At 44.4% G+C, this 17,019-nt stretch overlaps 1 protein-coding gene across 7 annotated transcripts in view; it reads left to right on the forward strand.

Annotated features, from left to right (window-relative positions):
* SCHIP1 (schwannomin interacting protein 1) overlaps window positions 1–17,019 on the forward strand; it is a 611,368-nt gene that overhangs the window by 476,515 nt on the left and 117,834 nt on the right. For 2 of the 7 annotated variants that reach the window (XM_077990479.1, XM_028843206.2), the window contains exons 1-2: window positions 1,661–1,793; window positions 2,014–2,715. In XM_077990479.1, coding sequence (XP_077846605.1) covers window positions 2,444–2,715 — 272 coding nt within the window. In that variant the 5' untranslated portion in view covers window positions 1,661–1,793; window positions 2,014–2,443. 7 annotated transcript variants of the gene reach the window in all.

Here is a 17,019-nt window from a genome sequence, read left to right on the forward strand (position 1 = left end):
TTAGAAGAATCCTCAGGGTGGCAGCCACTCCCTACTTAGGAATCCCATGCATTCCCCTGTTCTTCCATCTGGACTGTGCCACGCCAGGGAAGTCATTTGGTCCAGGCTAGAATTCACTGGGAATAATTAGCAACAGGCCCAAATCTGGAAGTTCAGAGAAATTGGTTCTCTCCAATTTGTTATAAAATTAAGTAATATTTTTCACAATCACCACAGAGAAAACAGCATTTCCTAGTTTCCCAGTTCTTACAGGTCAGAATGGTTGGTTCACAGGAAATTCTTAGTAGGTGCTCTGTGACGCATCTATGTTTTTCCAAGTGTTGGTATTTTTCATTTCACAGAACCTTATTCCAAAGGAGATTAGCTGCCAGACTCAGGCAGCCCGTACATTTTTGAAAACGCCAGCATAGGTTTGACTCAGGTACCTGAAATATCTAAGGAAGCAAAGGCAGCGGATGTGCCAGGGGCACCCTCACTTGATATCTACCTCTTCCCCTCCTTTAAGGTCCCCTTGATTGGAGGTGGCGGAAAGAGTCTCTGGTGGCTTGCCCAACCCTTTAGAACATTCGCCCCCACCCGCTTCCTCCGTCTCCTTGCCAGACAGGAGTCCTTTCTCGCACTTACCCTCCATTCCCCATACACACACCTCGCTGAGGTCATCCTCAGCGTGCAGCCCGGAGGGGAAAGGAAACGTGAGCTAAAGCAACAGGTTCCACCCACAGCCTGAACTTGGAAGGGGATGCGGCGGCGGCAGGGCGGCTGGAGCTGTGCAGTGGAGGGAGAGGAAGCGGCGAGGAGGAAGGTGGAAGGGAAATGATGGTGCATGACCACCGAGCACACGTCACTCGGGCTCCCACATGGGCTTGTGTATATGCGTGTGTGAGGGGAGGGAGGTCCTTCACAGGGTCACTCGGGCATTTCCGCGTGGAATAGGAGGTGCCAGGCTCGTGTTCTGGGGTGCTGGGTGGCCTCGGCGGGGTAACGAGTCACGCAGAGACGGCTTGAGGCACGCCAAGAAAATACGGGTGTCGGCGAAAAAATACACCACTTTCCCCAGCGCGCCGCCCTTGCTAACTGGCTAGATCTGCGCCCCTAACGCCCAGTGCCCCCTTCTTTTGGGCCTATCCTGGGCCCCTCCAACCCCATCCCAGCCTGCCTCCCGCTCCCGCCGCTGCCGCGGAAACCCGGACTGCGGACTGCGCCGCGCCCGGCAGCCTCTGGGCATGCTCGGTGGCGGGACCGGCTCCGCCGCCAGGAGGGCGCGTCCTCCCTCCCCTAGGGCGGTGGCGGCGCCTGCAGCGACTTGCCGCCGCGCCCCGGCCAGGAACACCTTTTGGGGAGGCGGGGGACCACCCTGCCCGGCGCGGGCCGAGGGCGCTCCCTACCCCGAAAGTTCCGGTGGGTGGGAGGAGGGGCCGGCCAGAGACGCGCGGAGGCGGGAGTGAGACCTCCGACTGCCAGCGGTTCCTTAGAAAGTAAAGCTCAGCTCCCGCGCGGACCGGGGCTCCCAGCCGCGGGCGGGGAAGGGGCGGGGCGGGGCGGGGCCAGGCGGGGGGTGGTCTCAGCGCCTAGAGCGAGGTGCGAAATTAGTAGCCTCCCACCCTCTTCGCAGTTCCCGCCCCCAGGGAATTATAATTTCCTGGGAAAGTGTCTGGTTCTCGGAGAATCCTTGGGGCGGGGTAAAGGGGCGCGCCCGGCGCAAAATGGTTAATACAAAGTCTGCACGCGCCGCGGGGCCCCTCGTATGAAAAGTGTACGCGCTGGTGGCTGGGCACCCCTTTGCTAATTTGAGGGTTAGTTACCGGCAGGAAGTCTGGCTGTGCGAGAGGAAAGGCGGGCAGGAGGGGAGCCTCAGGCTGGTGCTGGCACCCGCCCCCAAGCCTCCTTGGGGGACGCACCTCGGACCCAGCGGGCGCAGGGTGCGGGGCACTGGGCCGGGGCGTTCGCGGCGGGCGGCGGGAGGCTGGAGCAGGCTCGGCCCAGCGGTTCACTCTCTCTACCTCCTCCCCGCAGGATTACCGAGAGGATGGGATGGATCTAGGCAGTGACGCCGGCAGCAGCAGCAGCAGCAGCCGCGCCAGTTCACAGTCCAACTCCACCAAAGTGACCCCTTGCTCCGAGTGCAAATCTTCATCGTCGCCGGGGGGCAGCCTGGACTTGGTGTCTGCCCTGGAGGACTATGAGGAGCCCTTCCCGGTCTACCAGAAGAAGGTGATTGATGAGTGGGCGCCGGAGGAGGACGGCGAGGAGGAAGAAGAGGAGGACGAGAGCAACCAGCGAGGGTACCGGGATGACCGCTGTCCGGCCCGGGAGCCGGGGGACGTAAGCGCCAGGACCCGCAGCGGCGGCGGCGGGGGCGGGGGCAGGAGCGCCACCACCGCCATGCCGCCCCCGGTGCCCAACGGCAACCTCCACCAGCACGACCCCCAGGACCTTAGGCACAATGGCAACGTGGTGGTGGCTGGCCGGCCGAGCAGTTCCCGGGGCCCCCGCCGGGCGATCCAAAAGCCCCAGCCGGCTGGGGGCCGGCGCAGTGGCCTCGGCCCGGCGGCTGGGGGGCTCTGCCTTCAGCCCCCAGACGGCGGGACGTGCGTCCCCGAAGAGCCCCCGGTGCCACCTATGGATTGGGAGGCTCTGGAGAAGCATCTGGCTGGGCTGCAGTTCCGGGAGCAGGAGGTACGGAACCAGGGCCAGGCGAGGACCAACTCCACCTCCGTAAGTTGGCCGGGGTGCGTGCCCACGCGCGCACACACGCGTACACACCCCGCGCACAGCCCGCACGCCCCCTCCCTGCGCTCCCGCCCGCCCGCGGCCCCATTCATTCTTCCTTGAGGGTAGGGGCCAGGCCGGAGAGCCTGCCGTCTGCTCCCCTGGGGATAAGGTTTCTCGGTCTGTGAGCTGTCTGGGTTTGCAGGATGGGCGGAGAGGAAGGAGGAGCAGCCAGAGGGCAGCGGAAAGTCGGGTTAGTGGAACCGGCGACTCATTTTAATGGAATTACTTATGGAGACCAGGTTGTGAGTCACTTGCCTGAAAATAAATCTGGGGAGATTCTGGCACCAAAAGTCAGTGCCTGCGGGGGTATTTCAAAACGTAATAGTTGTGGCTTTGTCAATGGTGGTGGCTCTCCTCTCGTTGCCACTAATGTCTCATCCGTATATAGGCTTGTCCCTATGCACGCGCACACATTCTCCTGCCCACACCACCGGTCTGGCAGCGGGGTTCGTTCCGTCTTGCGTTAAGCAGATGCTCCTGTATTTGGATAGGTTGTTTTTCCTCCTCTAAGACTTTCTTCCTTTATGAAACCCGAATTATTGTTGACCTGGGGGAACGGGGTAAATGGATCTGTCAGGATAAGGGAGGGGTTCTTCCCTCGGTCGCCTGACTCACTCCCTCTGCTGTGAATCCCTCCTTGTTTTGATAACGGAGCCACTTACAGTTTCTTACCGGAGGCTACTGCCTCAATTCAGGAAAGCCAGACCGGGAGGGGTGCTGGAGTGGAAAAGAGGGAGGGAGGAGAGGAGGGCTGCATCTATAATAAGAAGCTCTGGCAGGTTCACACTTGTCTCAACATCTTTTTTGCCCCTGAGAGACGAGCAGATAAATGACTTAAAAGAAAACCGTCATGAATGTAGCTCCCCTGTTTAGCACTGTTTTGAGATAAAGCAACAGTTGTAATTTGAAATCATTAGTAATTATCCTAATTAGGGCTGAAGGGCATAGTTGAAAGGAGCTGCTTTCTGTGTGTGGCAGCTGTGTGGCAGGTGGGAAAATGCTTGCCTTGCAGGTGTAATTTTTGCGACACTAGGACCCCGGGGCTCCTAAAAATTGGGTGCATGCACTTCTGACTTCAGGGGTGAGGATGGTAACTGTTTCACAGAGAAATTTCCGTGGTTCTATCAGAGAGAACCCTTGGCTGACAGCCTGCTGGTTAGTTTCCCTTGGGAAACTACTTATGAAATTAACATACTTATTTTAATCCCAGCTGTTTAGGAGTTTACCATAGCCACTAACAGAGGTGGAATCTTTCCATTACAGCCAATACTGTCTCTTGTACCTTGCAATAGAAAATATCCTTTTCCCACTTTGTGCTTGAGAAAAATACCTCATTAATACCCGGGCTTGAACAATGACTGGGAAATAAACAAGAGGTTAGTTTACTATTGCATGACATTTATACATTCCAGGAACATTTAATAATTGGGCATACGTGCAAAGTTAGGGTTTGATGGTGACAGTGAGCTCCATTATTCTAAAGTTGTGAAACAAATTGTTTTCGAGCTCCCATGTATGTGCTGTGTGCCAGGGATGGTTCTGAGTGCTGTGGTTACACATCAGTCCACACGGGGCTGAAATTCTGGTGAGGGAAGGTAGGGATACAGACTGCCTTCCCTCCAGGAACTTAAAATTTGATGGCTTACCTAGCACCACCTCATACCCTCACCCCCAACACATACACACCTCTTCTGGTTATTGTGAAGACTATGAATCTTTTCTTGGGCAGTCTTTGAAACCAATGGTGTATCCTCACCTAGTGAACAGTTTGCATATTTGCATATTTGGGTTTCTTTCCTTCACTTCCAGCTTTCCTGGAAATGCCTCTTCTGGTCATTTCCTCTACAAGTTACACAGAGAAATTTAGATTTCATTGTGTCAAAGCAAGGATGTGTACAGAAAAAAGGGAGGAGGTGGCATTGGAGGTTAATGCTGTATTTTTTCATGTTTTGGTTTGTGTTTGAACAAAATTACTAGTCAATGTTGGTTTAGAATAGTGTTTTACAAACAGTAAGTTACCCATGAAATCACCTTAGCATTTTAAAAAAATGAAATAAAATAGAATGTTTGATAGTGTATTGCAGGGAGTCATAGTAAAGTTGGTGATTTTTAAAACTTTTGTTTAGTTTTATATGTATGCTGGGTTGCAACATAAAGTTTACTTCTCACTATGGGTCGCTGTTATAAAAGATTGAAAAGCACTGATTTAAATCCTGTTTAGTGCTGCCTGGAGTAAGGGAATTTATGACCATGAGGACAGACACCTGAGAACAACAAAGGAGCCGTGTGGAAGAGAAGGCCTGCCTTGAGGGAACTGTTCAAATCCAATGATATTTTACTCCTCTTTAAAGTGTCTTGTATGAATATATTTAAGTGGCATTAATACACACCACTAGGAGTGGGGTATACAATGAAAAGGGGATAGCTTCTCTTCACCAAGTAAGCCTATTCCTACTTCTGGGCTTTTGCCCTTCTGTTACCTCTGCTTGGAGGCAAGTGTCTGGTTCCTTCTCATCATTCCAGACTCAGCTCAAGTCTCACCAGTTCAGAGAAGCTGTCCCCCACCACCCTTTCTAAAGTAAAGTAACAACACTCCACCCCAACTCAAGCACTCCTGGTGTATTGTTTTCTTAGTGCTTGTCACTGTCTGACATTATCTTATTTAGTTCTCTATTTTTGGTTCCTCTGAAATGTAGGTGGGAGTGCAAGGTTCTTGTCTGTTTTTTAACTCTATAACCTATTGCTTGGGACATTCCTGGGATGGAATAGGTTCTCAAATATTGAATGAGTGAATGAATGAATGAATGAATGAATGAATGAATGTTTATAACAGCAACACAGCCCACACCTAATCCAACTCCCATTTTACAGTTGAGAAAATTGAGGCCCAGAGAGGTTAAGTGATTTGCCTCAGGCCCAGTGAGAAACTCATGAACAGGGTTTTGTTCTTTCTTCTGACACCAGTCTAGTTTTTCCCCGCTCTTTTTAATGCTTAAAATAATTTGAAATAAAAGGAAAGGAAGCAGCTCCCATCTCCCTGAAACTTAAAGGGTTTCCTATTGACAAGTCCCTTATTGCACTTCCTTAGAATTAAGGACATAAGTAAACTGGGAAATCATCAAAACTCCCTTACTTGTGAGTCTCCTTTCACAGACAGGTTTTTGTGTTGTTTTGTTTTAATGACATACTGTTGGATTCTGCAGAACAGAATAGTGACAGAATTCAGGTCTCCTCACTCCATATCCATTGCTCTTTCCTTCCTCTCAGTTGCGGCAATGCACACAGAAGGATGACTGAAGTCTCAAAAATGGGATGACAATCTGCTGTCCCTAATTCAGGAAAGATTGAGAGGCAAATTTAAAAACACACAATGTTTAGGTGGGATTTAAAACCTAGCACTGACCTTCACTTTCTGATGGGTTTAAACAACTAATCTCTGTCTCTTGGTATCTGTGGAGGGTGATGAGCTTGGATGCTGTCAGGAACTGTCTTTGGTGTCAGAGCCTGCAGGGGCCTGAGGAGTCCTGATGGAAACACTCTGGTGACTGGATCCATCTCAGAGCTGGGGGCTCAAGACAGACCTCCAGCACCTGGCCAAGCCCTCCACTGTGATGTCAGCACCTGGGGCAGCCATATCCCCTGTAGTTTGCATTGTGCCTGGCACAAATAAATGCCTGACACATGCAGAGAGGGTGAGGGGCTCTACCCAAAAACCGGAACTACTCCCAGAAGTACCCCTTCCATGGGCAGCCCCTACTCATCTGGTGTCAGTGTGCTTCTCACAGTCCTGCCCTGGGCTTGTATTCCTTCTTGTGGGTGAACCCTCTTATTAAATTCAAGGACCATAGACACAGTAAAGAAAGGGTCTGGGGTTGGTGCCTTTGATTTCAGATTAGGAGTCCTGCTTGCGGAAGTTCATGTTTCTCTTAAATTCTTATCTTCTTGCCTACTGTGACTCTGGTGTGTAGGATTGAACAGTTTTCTCTCTTATGACAGCAGGCCACAAATAGTCGGCTTTCTCTCTTCTGCTTCTCCAGGACCTTAGTGCATCACTGTAGCCCTCTTGCTCCTGTTCAAAAGACTCTGTGGACCTGTCGCCAAGTAGGGTGGGAGGGCCACTGCCTCAGTGTACTCTTCCTCCTAAATGGAATATAATTACACATCTTTTTCTCTGTGTTTTTCCCTGAGGCTTCCTCTCCTTCAGGGGACGTGTGTTCCTCCATGTCTAGCCTGCTTTCTGTCTCTGAAGACTCAGCCCATTTTGACTTTTTTCTTTAAAAATAGCTTTATTGGCCAGGCATGGTGGCTCAGGCCTGTAATCCCAGCACTTTGGGAGGCCGAGGCGGGAGGATCACCTGAGGTCAGGTGCTCAAGATTGGCCTGGCCAACATGGTGAAACCCCGTCTCTACTAAAAACGCAAAAATTAGCCGGGTGTGGTGGTGGGTACCTGTAGTCCCAGCTACTCAGGAGGCTGAGGCAGGAGAATCGCTTGAACCTGGGAGGCAGAGGTTGTAGTGAGCTGAGATCGCACCATTGCACTCCAGCCTAGGTGACAAGAGTGAAAATTTGTCTCAAAAATAAAATAAAAAAAATAAATAAATAAAATAAAAATAGCTTTATTGCAGTATGATTGACATACATCAGCTGTACATAGTTAAAATGTACAATTTGATGAGTTTTGACATATGTATGGCATATGTATGTGTTTTGACACACCTGTGAAACCATCATGAAAATCAAGATAACGAACATATTTAGCATCCCCAAAAGTATCCTTGCACTCCTTTATAATATCACCATCTTATCCCTAGGCAACCAACTGATCTGATTTCTATGTTATAGATTAGTTTATGTCTTCTAAAATTAACATACGAAAATGGAATCACACAATATGTGTGGATTTTTGTCTGGCTTCTTTCACTCAAAAAGTGATTATTTTGAGATTCATCCATGTTATTGTATATATCAGTAGTTCGTTCCAACACTTGCTGAGTAGTATTCCATTTTGTGGAAATACCATTTTCATCTGTTGACAGACACGTGCATTGTTTCTAGGTTTTGGCTATTACAAATAAAATTGCTATGGACACTCATGTACAAGTTGTTTTACAGATATACACTTTATTTATTTATTTTTGGGACGAAGTTTCGCTCTCGTCACACAGGCTGGAATGCAATGGTGCTATCTTAGCTCACTGCAACCTCCGCCTCCCGGGTTCAAGTGATTCTCCCACCTCATCCTCCTGAGCAGCTGGGATTACAGGCACCCACCATCATGCCTGGCTAATTTTTGTATTTTTGTAGAGATGAGGTTTCACCATGTTGGTCAAGCTGATCTCGAACTCCTGACCTCAGGTAATCCACCTGCCTCAGCCTCCCAAAGTGCTGGGATTACAGGTGTGAGCCACTGTGCCTGGCCTGAATATACACTTTCATTTTTCTTGGGTGAATAACTAGAAGTAAGAATGGCTTCATCATGTAGTAGGTGTATGTTTACCTGTATAAGAAGCTGCCTAACTGTCTTCCAAGGAAGTATTATTTTACTTTGCCATCACATGATGCTTAAAGCAATGAACGAGGTTTCCCCTCTTTCCCATTGCTCTATTCCATCTGCATCCTGCTTTCCAGGACACCTCCCTTCAGGTGGCTGGGTGGCTGCTTCCTCCCTCTTAAGAGAAAACAAGAAGAGAGCAAGGAGATCACTTGTCACATCCAACCAGTCTTTACTCCCGTTGTTTAAAAAAGGAATCATTTTTAAATTAGAGAAGAGCTCTAGTTGTAGACTCAACACATTTTAAGTGCAGTTTTATTATTTTTCAGTGCCTATGACAGGTGCATTTTCCTCATTTAATGAGAAGATAAGAACAATTTTAATTGACACGTTAATTGAAAGCAAATTCTTCTGACGAAGTTATTTCCAAAGTACTTGAAAATAATTTGTCTTTTTATTTGTTTATACTATTAGCTAGTAGCACACTTTTTTAATTGCCTACATTTTTTCCTAGAATGGTACTAATTATAGGTTATTTTCAATGTATTATTCTGTAAGAATTATAGCCCAGTTACTCCTTCCCCATCAATGACGCTACTAAAGTAGCTTAAATGGCTGAGTAGTTTATTTCCTTAGTTACTTGGGCTATGTTTAAATTACATAAGTTTCTGTTTTGTAGACTGAATTAAGATGTCTTTAGTATTCCTACAAAAATAGTAAAGTTTATAAGTTTAATAAGTTGTGTGATTCTGCAGCCTGGGGCACAGCATTGAAAGCATTCTGTGTGGAATGCAGCTATCACTTATTCCTGTTACTTGGAGAGCATGACATGACAGTGTTAATTTTTTTTTTTTTAACTATAACTGGAAATTACCAGGGTGAAATGTATTGTGCTTCAACCTTTTTCCTTGAAATATCTTGTACTATAATGAAAAGTTCTTTGCCTACTTTCTTATTTATGATAATTTTTGCTTAAGAGCTACAAAGGCTGCTCCGTCTACTGGCATGTACTCTGGACTTCAAAGAAATATGGTTAGGTTTTTGTCTTTTTTAAAAAAAAATTAGGTTGCAGGTAAACCACAATTCTTAATTTAAACAATTCCTAATTTAAACAATTCTTAAAATTTTGAAAATATACCATTAGTTCTGGGGCTATGTGTGTGTACAATTGTTATTGGATGGATCATTGTATTGTAGAACAGTCTTTGAAAATGTAGTTTGATTAAAAGAAATCTTTGCCTACCAATTAGTTTGCACATAGTGGACCTTTAAGTCATCCTCCGGAAAATTTTCAGGATGCACATCTGAAAAACAGAGGCAGATATTCTTATCACACACTTGCAGAGCTTCATGAACACCTCACCTCCCTCCATCCCTTCCCGCTCCGCCTGCATTTCCAGTTCCAGACTCCTTGCTGGCATTCCTGACAGAAATCTCACACCTGACAAACATCAGGCCAGACTCATCAATTTCTGATTTTGATTCCTGGCTCTTTTGGTGACATCATAACTACTTTTTTTTTTTTTTTTTTTTTCAGACAGTCTCACTCTGTCTCCCAGGCTGCAGTACAGTGGCACAATCTTGAGTCACTGCAAGCCCCACCTCCCAGTTTCAAGCAATTCTCATGCCTCAGCCTCCGGAGTAGCTGGTAGTACTACAGGTGCCCACCACCACGCCCAGCTAATTTTTTAGGGATGGGGTTTCTCCATGTTGACCAGACTGGTCTCGAACTTCTGACCTCAAGTGATCTGCCCGCCTTGGCCTCCCAAGTGCTGGGATTATAGGCATGAGCCACCACGCCCGGCCCATAACTACTTTTATCTTGAATTCTCTCTTGTCTTCTTATGGGTATGTCTCTTAACAGTCCAACTATCTTAAATTCCCCCTCCCCCTTAAGCACATATTACACATTCCCTGAAGTGTAGACATTTTATGTACAGTTGTTATCTAGTTGGTTAATGTATTTTGTGCCAGCCTTTCTCTTTAGTTCTTTAATTTACTCAAAGTTGCTACACTATAAACTTTCTTATTAGTGCTAAAGTAGTAATTCCAAGTCCTTTCTTAAAAGCTTATCCAAATGCTGTGATATTACATTTGCATTTTATTTATTTATTTATTTATTTATTTATTTATTTTTTGAGACGGAATCTTGCTTTGTTGCCTAGGCTGGAGTATAGTGGCACAATCTCGGCTCACTGCAACCTCCGCCTCCTGGGTTCAAGTGATTCTCCTGCCTCAACCTCCTGAGTAGCTGGGACTACAGGTGCCAGCCACCATGCCCAGCTAATTTTTATATTTTTTACTAGAGACAGGATTTCTCTATGTTGGCCAGGCTGGTCTCGAACTCCTGACCTCAGGTGATCTGCCTGCCTCAGCCTTCCAAAGTGCTGGGATTACAGGCGTGAGCCACTGTGCCCGGCCTATATTTGCATTTTAAAATAGAAATTTGTTTTTATTTCTGGACCTCTGTCACTGAAGAGATGAATGGTGTTGTTTTCTTACTTTTGAAAATCGGTCCCTTAGTGTTTTAATGAAAAGGGCGTTTTCTGATGCTTTTCCTTAGCTGCTAGATGCTCCCTGTGTTCTCAGCACAAATGCACTTTCTCTGTCACTTACAGGGAGACTATTTTGCACTAAACTTTTGTAGAAATTCAAGTGTCAATTGTGAAATTGAGCATTTTCAATAGAAGGGTCATAGGATTTTAGAGATAGAAAGGGATTCTGGGAGATCATCTCATCAAACGCTCACTATTTTCAAAAGAGGAAACTGAGGTCTATGAAGATTACACATCTTCACCCAACTTCCTCAGCCCAAGTCTGACCCAGCCTCAAGTCACCCGACTCCTAATTCCCACTTTTAATGTCCTGTGCCCCACTTCAGTGCTTCAGTGGATGCCACCTTTAAATTTTTTTTTTTTTTTAAAGAATGGGTGTTCCCCAAATTTAATTTGGAGTACAGATCCAGTTTCATAATTTAAGAGCTTCCAAAACTGGAATTAGATTCTAATTTTTATGATTTCGTAGAAAAGATTTCATTTCATTGATTTTTTTCCTTTTTTAAACCTACGTTGTCAGAACAATTACAAGACTGCTTTCTTCCTTTTAGACTTCAGCTCATCACTGTGTATGTTTCTAGCAACAGAACAGTGCTCTCCCTGGATGACAGAAAGCTAGGGGAGAGAAGATCTCTGTGTGGCTCACCCCACACATGAAGACAGATTTTGTTCTGTCTTAAAAAGTACCCTCCAAAAGGAGAAATAACAAAACCAAGAAAGGGCTAGTAGGAAAGATATTTGTGGGGTTCAGAAGCAGCCCATAAAATCGTCTAGATTAGGATGCCTGGCATAGTTAGAATATGTGCGAGAACTTCTTATTCCACTTGTATGCCACTTATTTGTACTTAGAATTTAAAAGGCTTGCTGATTTTTAGTGTTTTTGAGTGTTCCCTGGTGAGAGCAAGAAATAGAAAAATGAATATAAGGAAAGGGAAATACATTTGAGTTTTTATTTGTGTATTTCCCCAGTTAAATTTGTAGGACTGAACTGTCCTTAATTATTTGTCTTACATCCAGGATCATTCTCCTTCACTTACCAAGTCTCCAAATCTGTAAGAGCTCTCCTTGTTTCTCAGATGCTCTTGCTTCTTTTTGTTGTTTGTGTATTTATTTTGTCTTAGTTTTGGCTACTACTTCCGTTTTGTGAATAATTATCTTCCTGTCTTCTGAAAATGGAAGATAAAAAAAAAAAAGTAATTGTTGCCCTTTGTATGTATCTGTTAAATAATTATGTCAATCATGTTCTGTCACCGATCCTTGTCACTTGTCTTTGTCTGTTCTCATTTATGCGTATACTTAATCTATTTTTTTCTCTCCATTGACTGATTTTTCAATATTTGCATCATTTTATGTTATTTTCACTTTTTCCCTACTCTAGTGGTTTATTTCCCGTAAAGCGTAGGCAGTTCAAAAGATGATGTTTAGGCTAGGAAAAGCCCAGGTGGTAGGAATGATCCCAACCAGTGTTTTGTTCAGCCCCAGGTTGATAGTTTTTTAAAAGGTACTTGTAAACCCACTTTTTTTGCTATCTCTAACCAACGTGTGGTTGTATTAAAGCCAAACTTACTGAAAGCTAAAGAGTTACCAACTTTTTTAGTTGGATTTTGTGTATCAGGTTTTCTAATTATTGCCACTTGTATCTGTACATTTTACTGATGCCTGTGTATCTCCACCCAAACATTTCATATTTATGTGTAACCTAATAACCTCTTTGGCTCATCCATCATCAGCAATATCACATTCATAATTTTCTTTCTTTTTTTTTCTTCCGTTTCTCAAAGTCTCTTCTTAGTATTTACGGTTCATGAAAGTGACTGTGAATCTTTCTTGCTTGGGATATTAGCATAGTAGACCCAAACAAAAAGCTTCAGTTTTTATGGGTTACAAGAAGCACTGCATTAGTCTGCTCCTGATTTCTGCAAGTTCATCAATTCAAGAGGGTTTTATTGCCCATGTCCGAGATGATTGATCCCTACAAAACTCTGCCTTATAGAAAAAATGTCTTAGTTATTCACAGAGTTGGTTTTTGTTTTTGTTTTACAACATATTGCAAAAAACTTCTATCAAGAAAGTATGTGGGGTTGGGCTTTTCCAGGTGCAGGGGCAGGTGATTCTCCATTTGCCACAGGTTGATGGGGCTACTTTTCGGGATGCTTGGGAAAGGGCAGAAACCATCTCTGCAGCCTCCCAGCCAGGACTTCAGACAGCAGATGGTCTGACTGTGCCTCCCTGGGCATACCCCAGCTGATTGGGTCACGCTGTTTTCCCTCAGCAGCACACGCCCCTTGCTTCCTCTTCTAAGATCTCCCCACTGTAGTCCTCAGCCTACCTGTTTCGCCTTTCTCTCCTGTGCAGGTTACCAATTCAAAGTCCCTAAGAAAGTGGCTTATCTAGCACAGGGTGCCTGTGGTGGCCAGGACCCCTTGCCAGGCCCACTCTCATACTGCCTGATGTTGGAGAGATGAGGACAGGCACTCCCTAGCCACCCAGCTGTGCCAGGGGCGGCCTGCTCACACGTGGGTTGTAGTCATGCCTAGAACAAAACAATTGGTAAGTCTTGGCAGCTCCTAAATGAATGTAACTTGATTCTGCTTCCTTCTTGATTTGCCATATATGGAGAGAACTTTGCTTTCTGAAAAAGTTTAAAGGGAATGAGGTAATTTCCTCATAATTCCTAAGATCTCCAGCAGTGTTGTAAATATAGATTCGAGGTTAGAGTACTAAAAAATAAAAACAAAAGCAGAAAAGCTGCTGTGCTGTGAAATGCCAGGGTATTTTTAATGTCAAATCCAGCAGCATAATAGTTTTTACCTCTTTTCCCCACCTAAAGAAAGAGTAGTGTTAAACTTATTTCCAAAATAAAAGGAGTCTGAACCTCTAGGAAACTGGTACAGTATCATCTTAGAAAAGAACCTAAAGGCTAATCTACACTCATAAAAATAACATGTTTTCAAATAGTTTCAGAACCAATTCAGTCTACTGTTTTTCTCTTCATGACACCAGTAGCTAAAAATTACCCTACTTAATGAAAATTGCAGACGATTTTTTTTCTTTATGTAGTCTTACATAATTTTTGGTCCATTTTGACCTAGTCTGACATTTTATTTTGAACAACTACATCTTAAGTGCTCTGTCCTTTTTGTTTCCACTCTAAAATTGGTTCTGCAAGGAGTAAGAGAGTAGACCATTGGGATTTTATTTTAGAACACTTAAATTGTATAACCAGTAATCTGTTAGAGTTGTTATCCTTCCTACAGTGACCCCATCATCTAACCCAAATAGCCTTTAAAATAAGAGCTCATTCTAGAAGAACAACTTTAGGCAGCAGTAAATTTAAAACATTTTGAATACCTGCTCTACTGTGGTATAGTGATCTAAATATTAGATTTATTTTTCTTGTGTCTCATATAGAAACTCTAAACAAAGCAGATGAACAGTTGTGTCTGTATTAACATATGACTAAAGCCCCTGTAGAGTTCCAGTGTGCTGAAAGTCAAATTAAAGCTCTCTTTTTTAGTAAACAATCACACTGGGAATGAGAATATTAGAGCCAAGAGGGACTCCAGAGCAAGGGTGGCAAACTCGGATGCTTCTAGAGGTCACATAGGTAATAACCCATAGAAGCAGTGGGCCCAGTGGGAGAGGACCGTGGTGTCCTGGAAGATGTGTCCCGGGGTAAAGGGGCAGCTGCTGTCAGTTGCCGCCTGACTTTGTGCCATGCCAGAACATGGTCTCAGTGTTCTGATGTGTCAGGAGCAGCCCAAGATCCAAGCCTGAGATGTTATGAGCACTATCTTGACTATTACACATTGGCAAATAACTTTAAATATACATACACATTTGTGAGACTAACAAATATCTGCTGTCCGGAATACTGTCTCTAGGCTACCAGTTACCCACCTCGCTCCTAATCCAACCTCCTCACTTTTCATAGGAGAAAACTGAGATCCAAAGAGGCTAAATGTCTTACCTGAAATGAGGATGAGTTGGGGCAAGGTGGGACCATTTGCCAAGAGGTCTGGTGAGATTGTAGAAGAGATCTTAAGGAGGAAAACCCATGAAGGAGTGTTGTTCTTATTTATTGACACCAGAGTAGCTCTTTTTTTCTCCTTTCAATGCTTAAAATAATTAGAAATAATAACATCCAAAGGAAAAAACAAGACCCACTACACACCTCTAGTTCACTTAATTTTTATACACATCCCATTACTTAGCATTTACTTTTCTCTTTCATCTTCAAAGCAGTTCAAAAATTGATTCGTTATTTGTAGTCAGGGAAATGTATCATGATTTATTTTTTATTATTTATGAATAATAAAAAGGAAAGAACTCTTTAAGAACAGGGTATCTGAAATGTAAACACATACACATATGTGGCCTCAGCTGTTTCATCTGCTAGAAATTCATCTGAAACCATTTAATTCCAAGGGGTGGTGGTGAGTCTTTATAAAATTTCTTGTTATATAGAATCTAAAGAAATTTCAATATTGCTCAGTCATATTGAGACTTTATTTAATTGCAGTTGTCATACATAATATGGTGGAGGACCTGTTGAAAATGTAAAAGTTGGGACTTTTTTTTCCTCTTTGGAACTATTGGCTATAAGTACAAAGTTAACATAGATTCCAAATAAATTAAACAATTTTGGGATGTTTATTCACTTTTCTTTAGAAAAATAGAAAACATTTTTTATATATTTTTTAAACTTATTTTGAAATAATTTTAGATTTACAAATAAATTACAAAGATAGTACACAGAGTTCTCAAACATCCTTCCGCAGCTTCCCCTTTGTTAGTGTCTTATATAACTAGGATGTTTTTCAAGCTATTCATTTTTCAAGAAATGAACATTTACCCAATACTATCACCTCACCTACAAACTTTATTGAGATTTATATTGGCTTTTGAAATTAAAAAGGGTATACTAAAACTATTAGACAACTGTGATAATATATCCTCATAGGCTGTGACTTGAGGAGGGAGGGGAGAGTTAGGTTCCTCCACATTCTACACTGCCCCTCCACAAAGCCATCCCAAACAGGCATGAAATTTAAGTAAATATGGTGCTAATATATTTGCTATGTAAATGCTTTTGAAGACAAGCCTCTTCTTCCAATCAGGTTGCCTTGCCTCTATCCCTCCTCGGTAGAACTCTGGGGCTGCCTCTGGAGAAGACAGATGGAGTGAAGGGGCAGATAAAGAGAGAAATACGTGCACACACGGCCTGTGGAGGGTGAATCTCCACAGGGAGGGAGGAAGGAGTGAGGGGGCTGTGTTGTGAGTTCTGAAGTGTAGAAATAAACTTGACCACAGTCTGCTTTCCATCTGGGCTGTGGACAGCCACAAGTTCTCACTTGTTATTTGCTCTCTGATACCCAATTTTTTTATTGTTTTAAAGTAGAAAACAACTTTTCAGCTTGGGAATTTACTTCTTTAAAGTTAAGTTTCTGGTGGAATTGTGAAGGCTCTATGAGTGTCTGGTGAAAGTCTTGGGAGAGGGTACATTACAGGCAACCCACAGAGGTGTAAGTGACCTGTGGAACAAATGCCACTCAGGATGCTAAAGGACTGGGTTAAGTCATGAGGAACAGATTAGAAATGGTATAGAAAAGGGTTTGGGACTCTTGCAGAAGTGGAAAAGGAAAGGGAAATTGGCACGTCAGGATGTTCAATATTTGTTCACTGATTGAATGGTCAGAATTTCAAAAACTAAAGCACTAATGGGCACCAGGCATAGTTTTGTTGCCCATAGAAGGATGTCCCCGGTCAGGTGCAGTGGCTCATGCCTGTAATCCCAATACTTTGGGAGGCTTGGGTGGGCAGAACACCTTGACATCAGGAGTTTGAGACCAGCCTGGCCAACATGGTGAAACCCTGTCTCTACCAAAAAAACAAAAGCAAACAAACAAACAAACAAACAAACAAAAACCGAGTTAGCTGGGCTTGGTGGCACACACCTGTAATCCCAGCTATTTGAGAGGCTAAGGTAGGAGAATCGCTTGAACCCAGGAGGTGGAGGTTGCAGTGAGCCAAGATCACACCATGGCACTCCAGTCCATGAAACTCCATGGGCTCCATCTCAAAAAAAAAAAAAAAGAAAGAAAGAAAGAAAAGAAAAGAAAACAAGGATGTCCCTGTGACTCAGTGAATTCCCATAGAGCATCTGGCATCTGGTTTTGTCAACAGGCTCAGTAATTTCC

The sequence above is a fragment of the Macaca mulatta genome, chromosome 2 (assembly GCF_049350105.2).
Source record: "Macaca mulatta isolate MMU2019108-1 chromosome 2, T2T-MMU8v2.0, whole genome shotgun sequence".
In the NCBI taxonomy this organism is placed as follows: Eukaryota; Metazoa; Chordata; class Mammalia; order Primates; family Cercopithecidae; genus Macaca; species Macaca mulatta.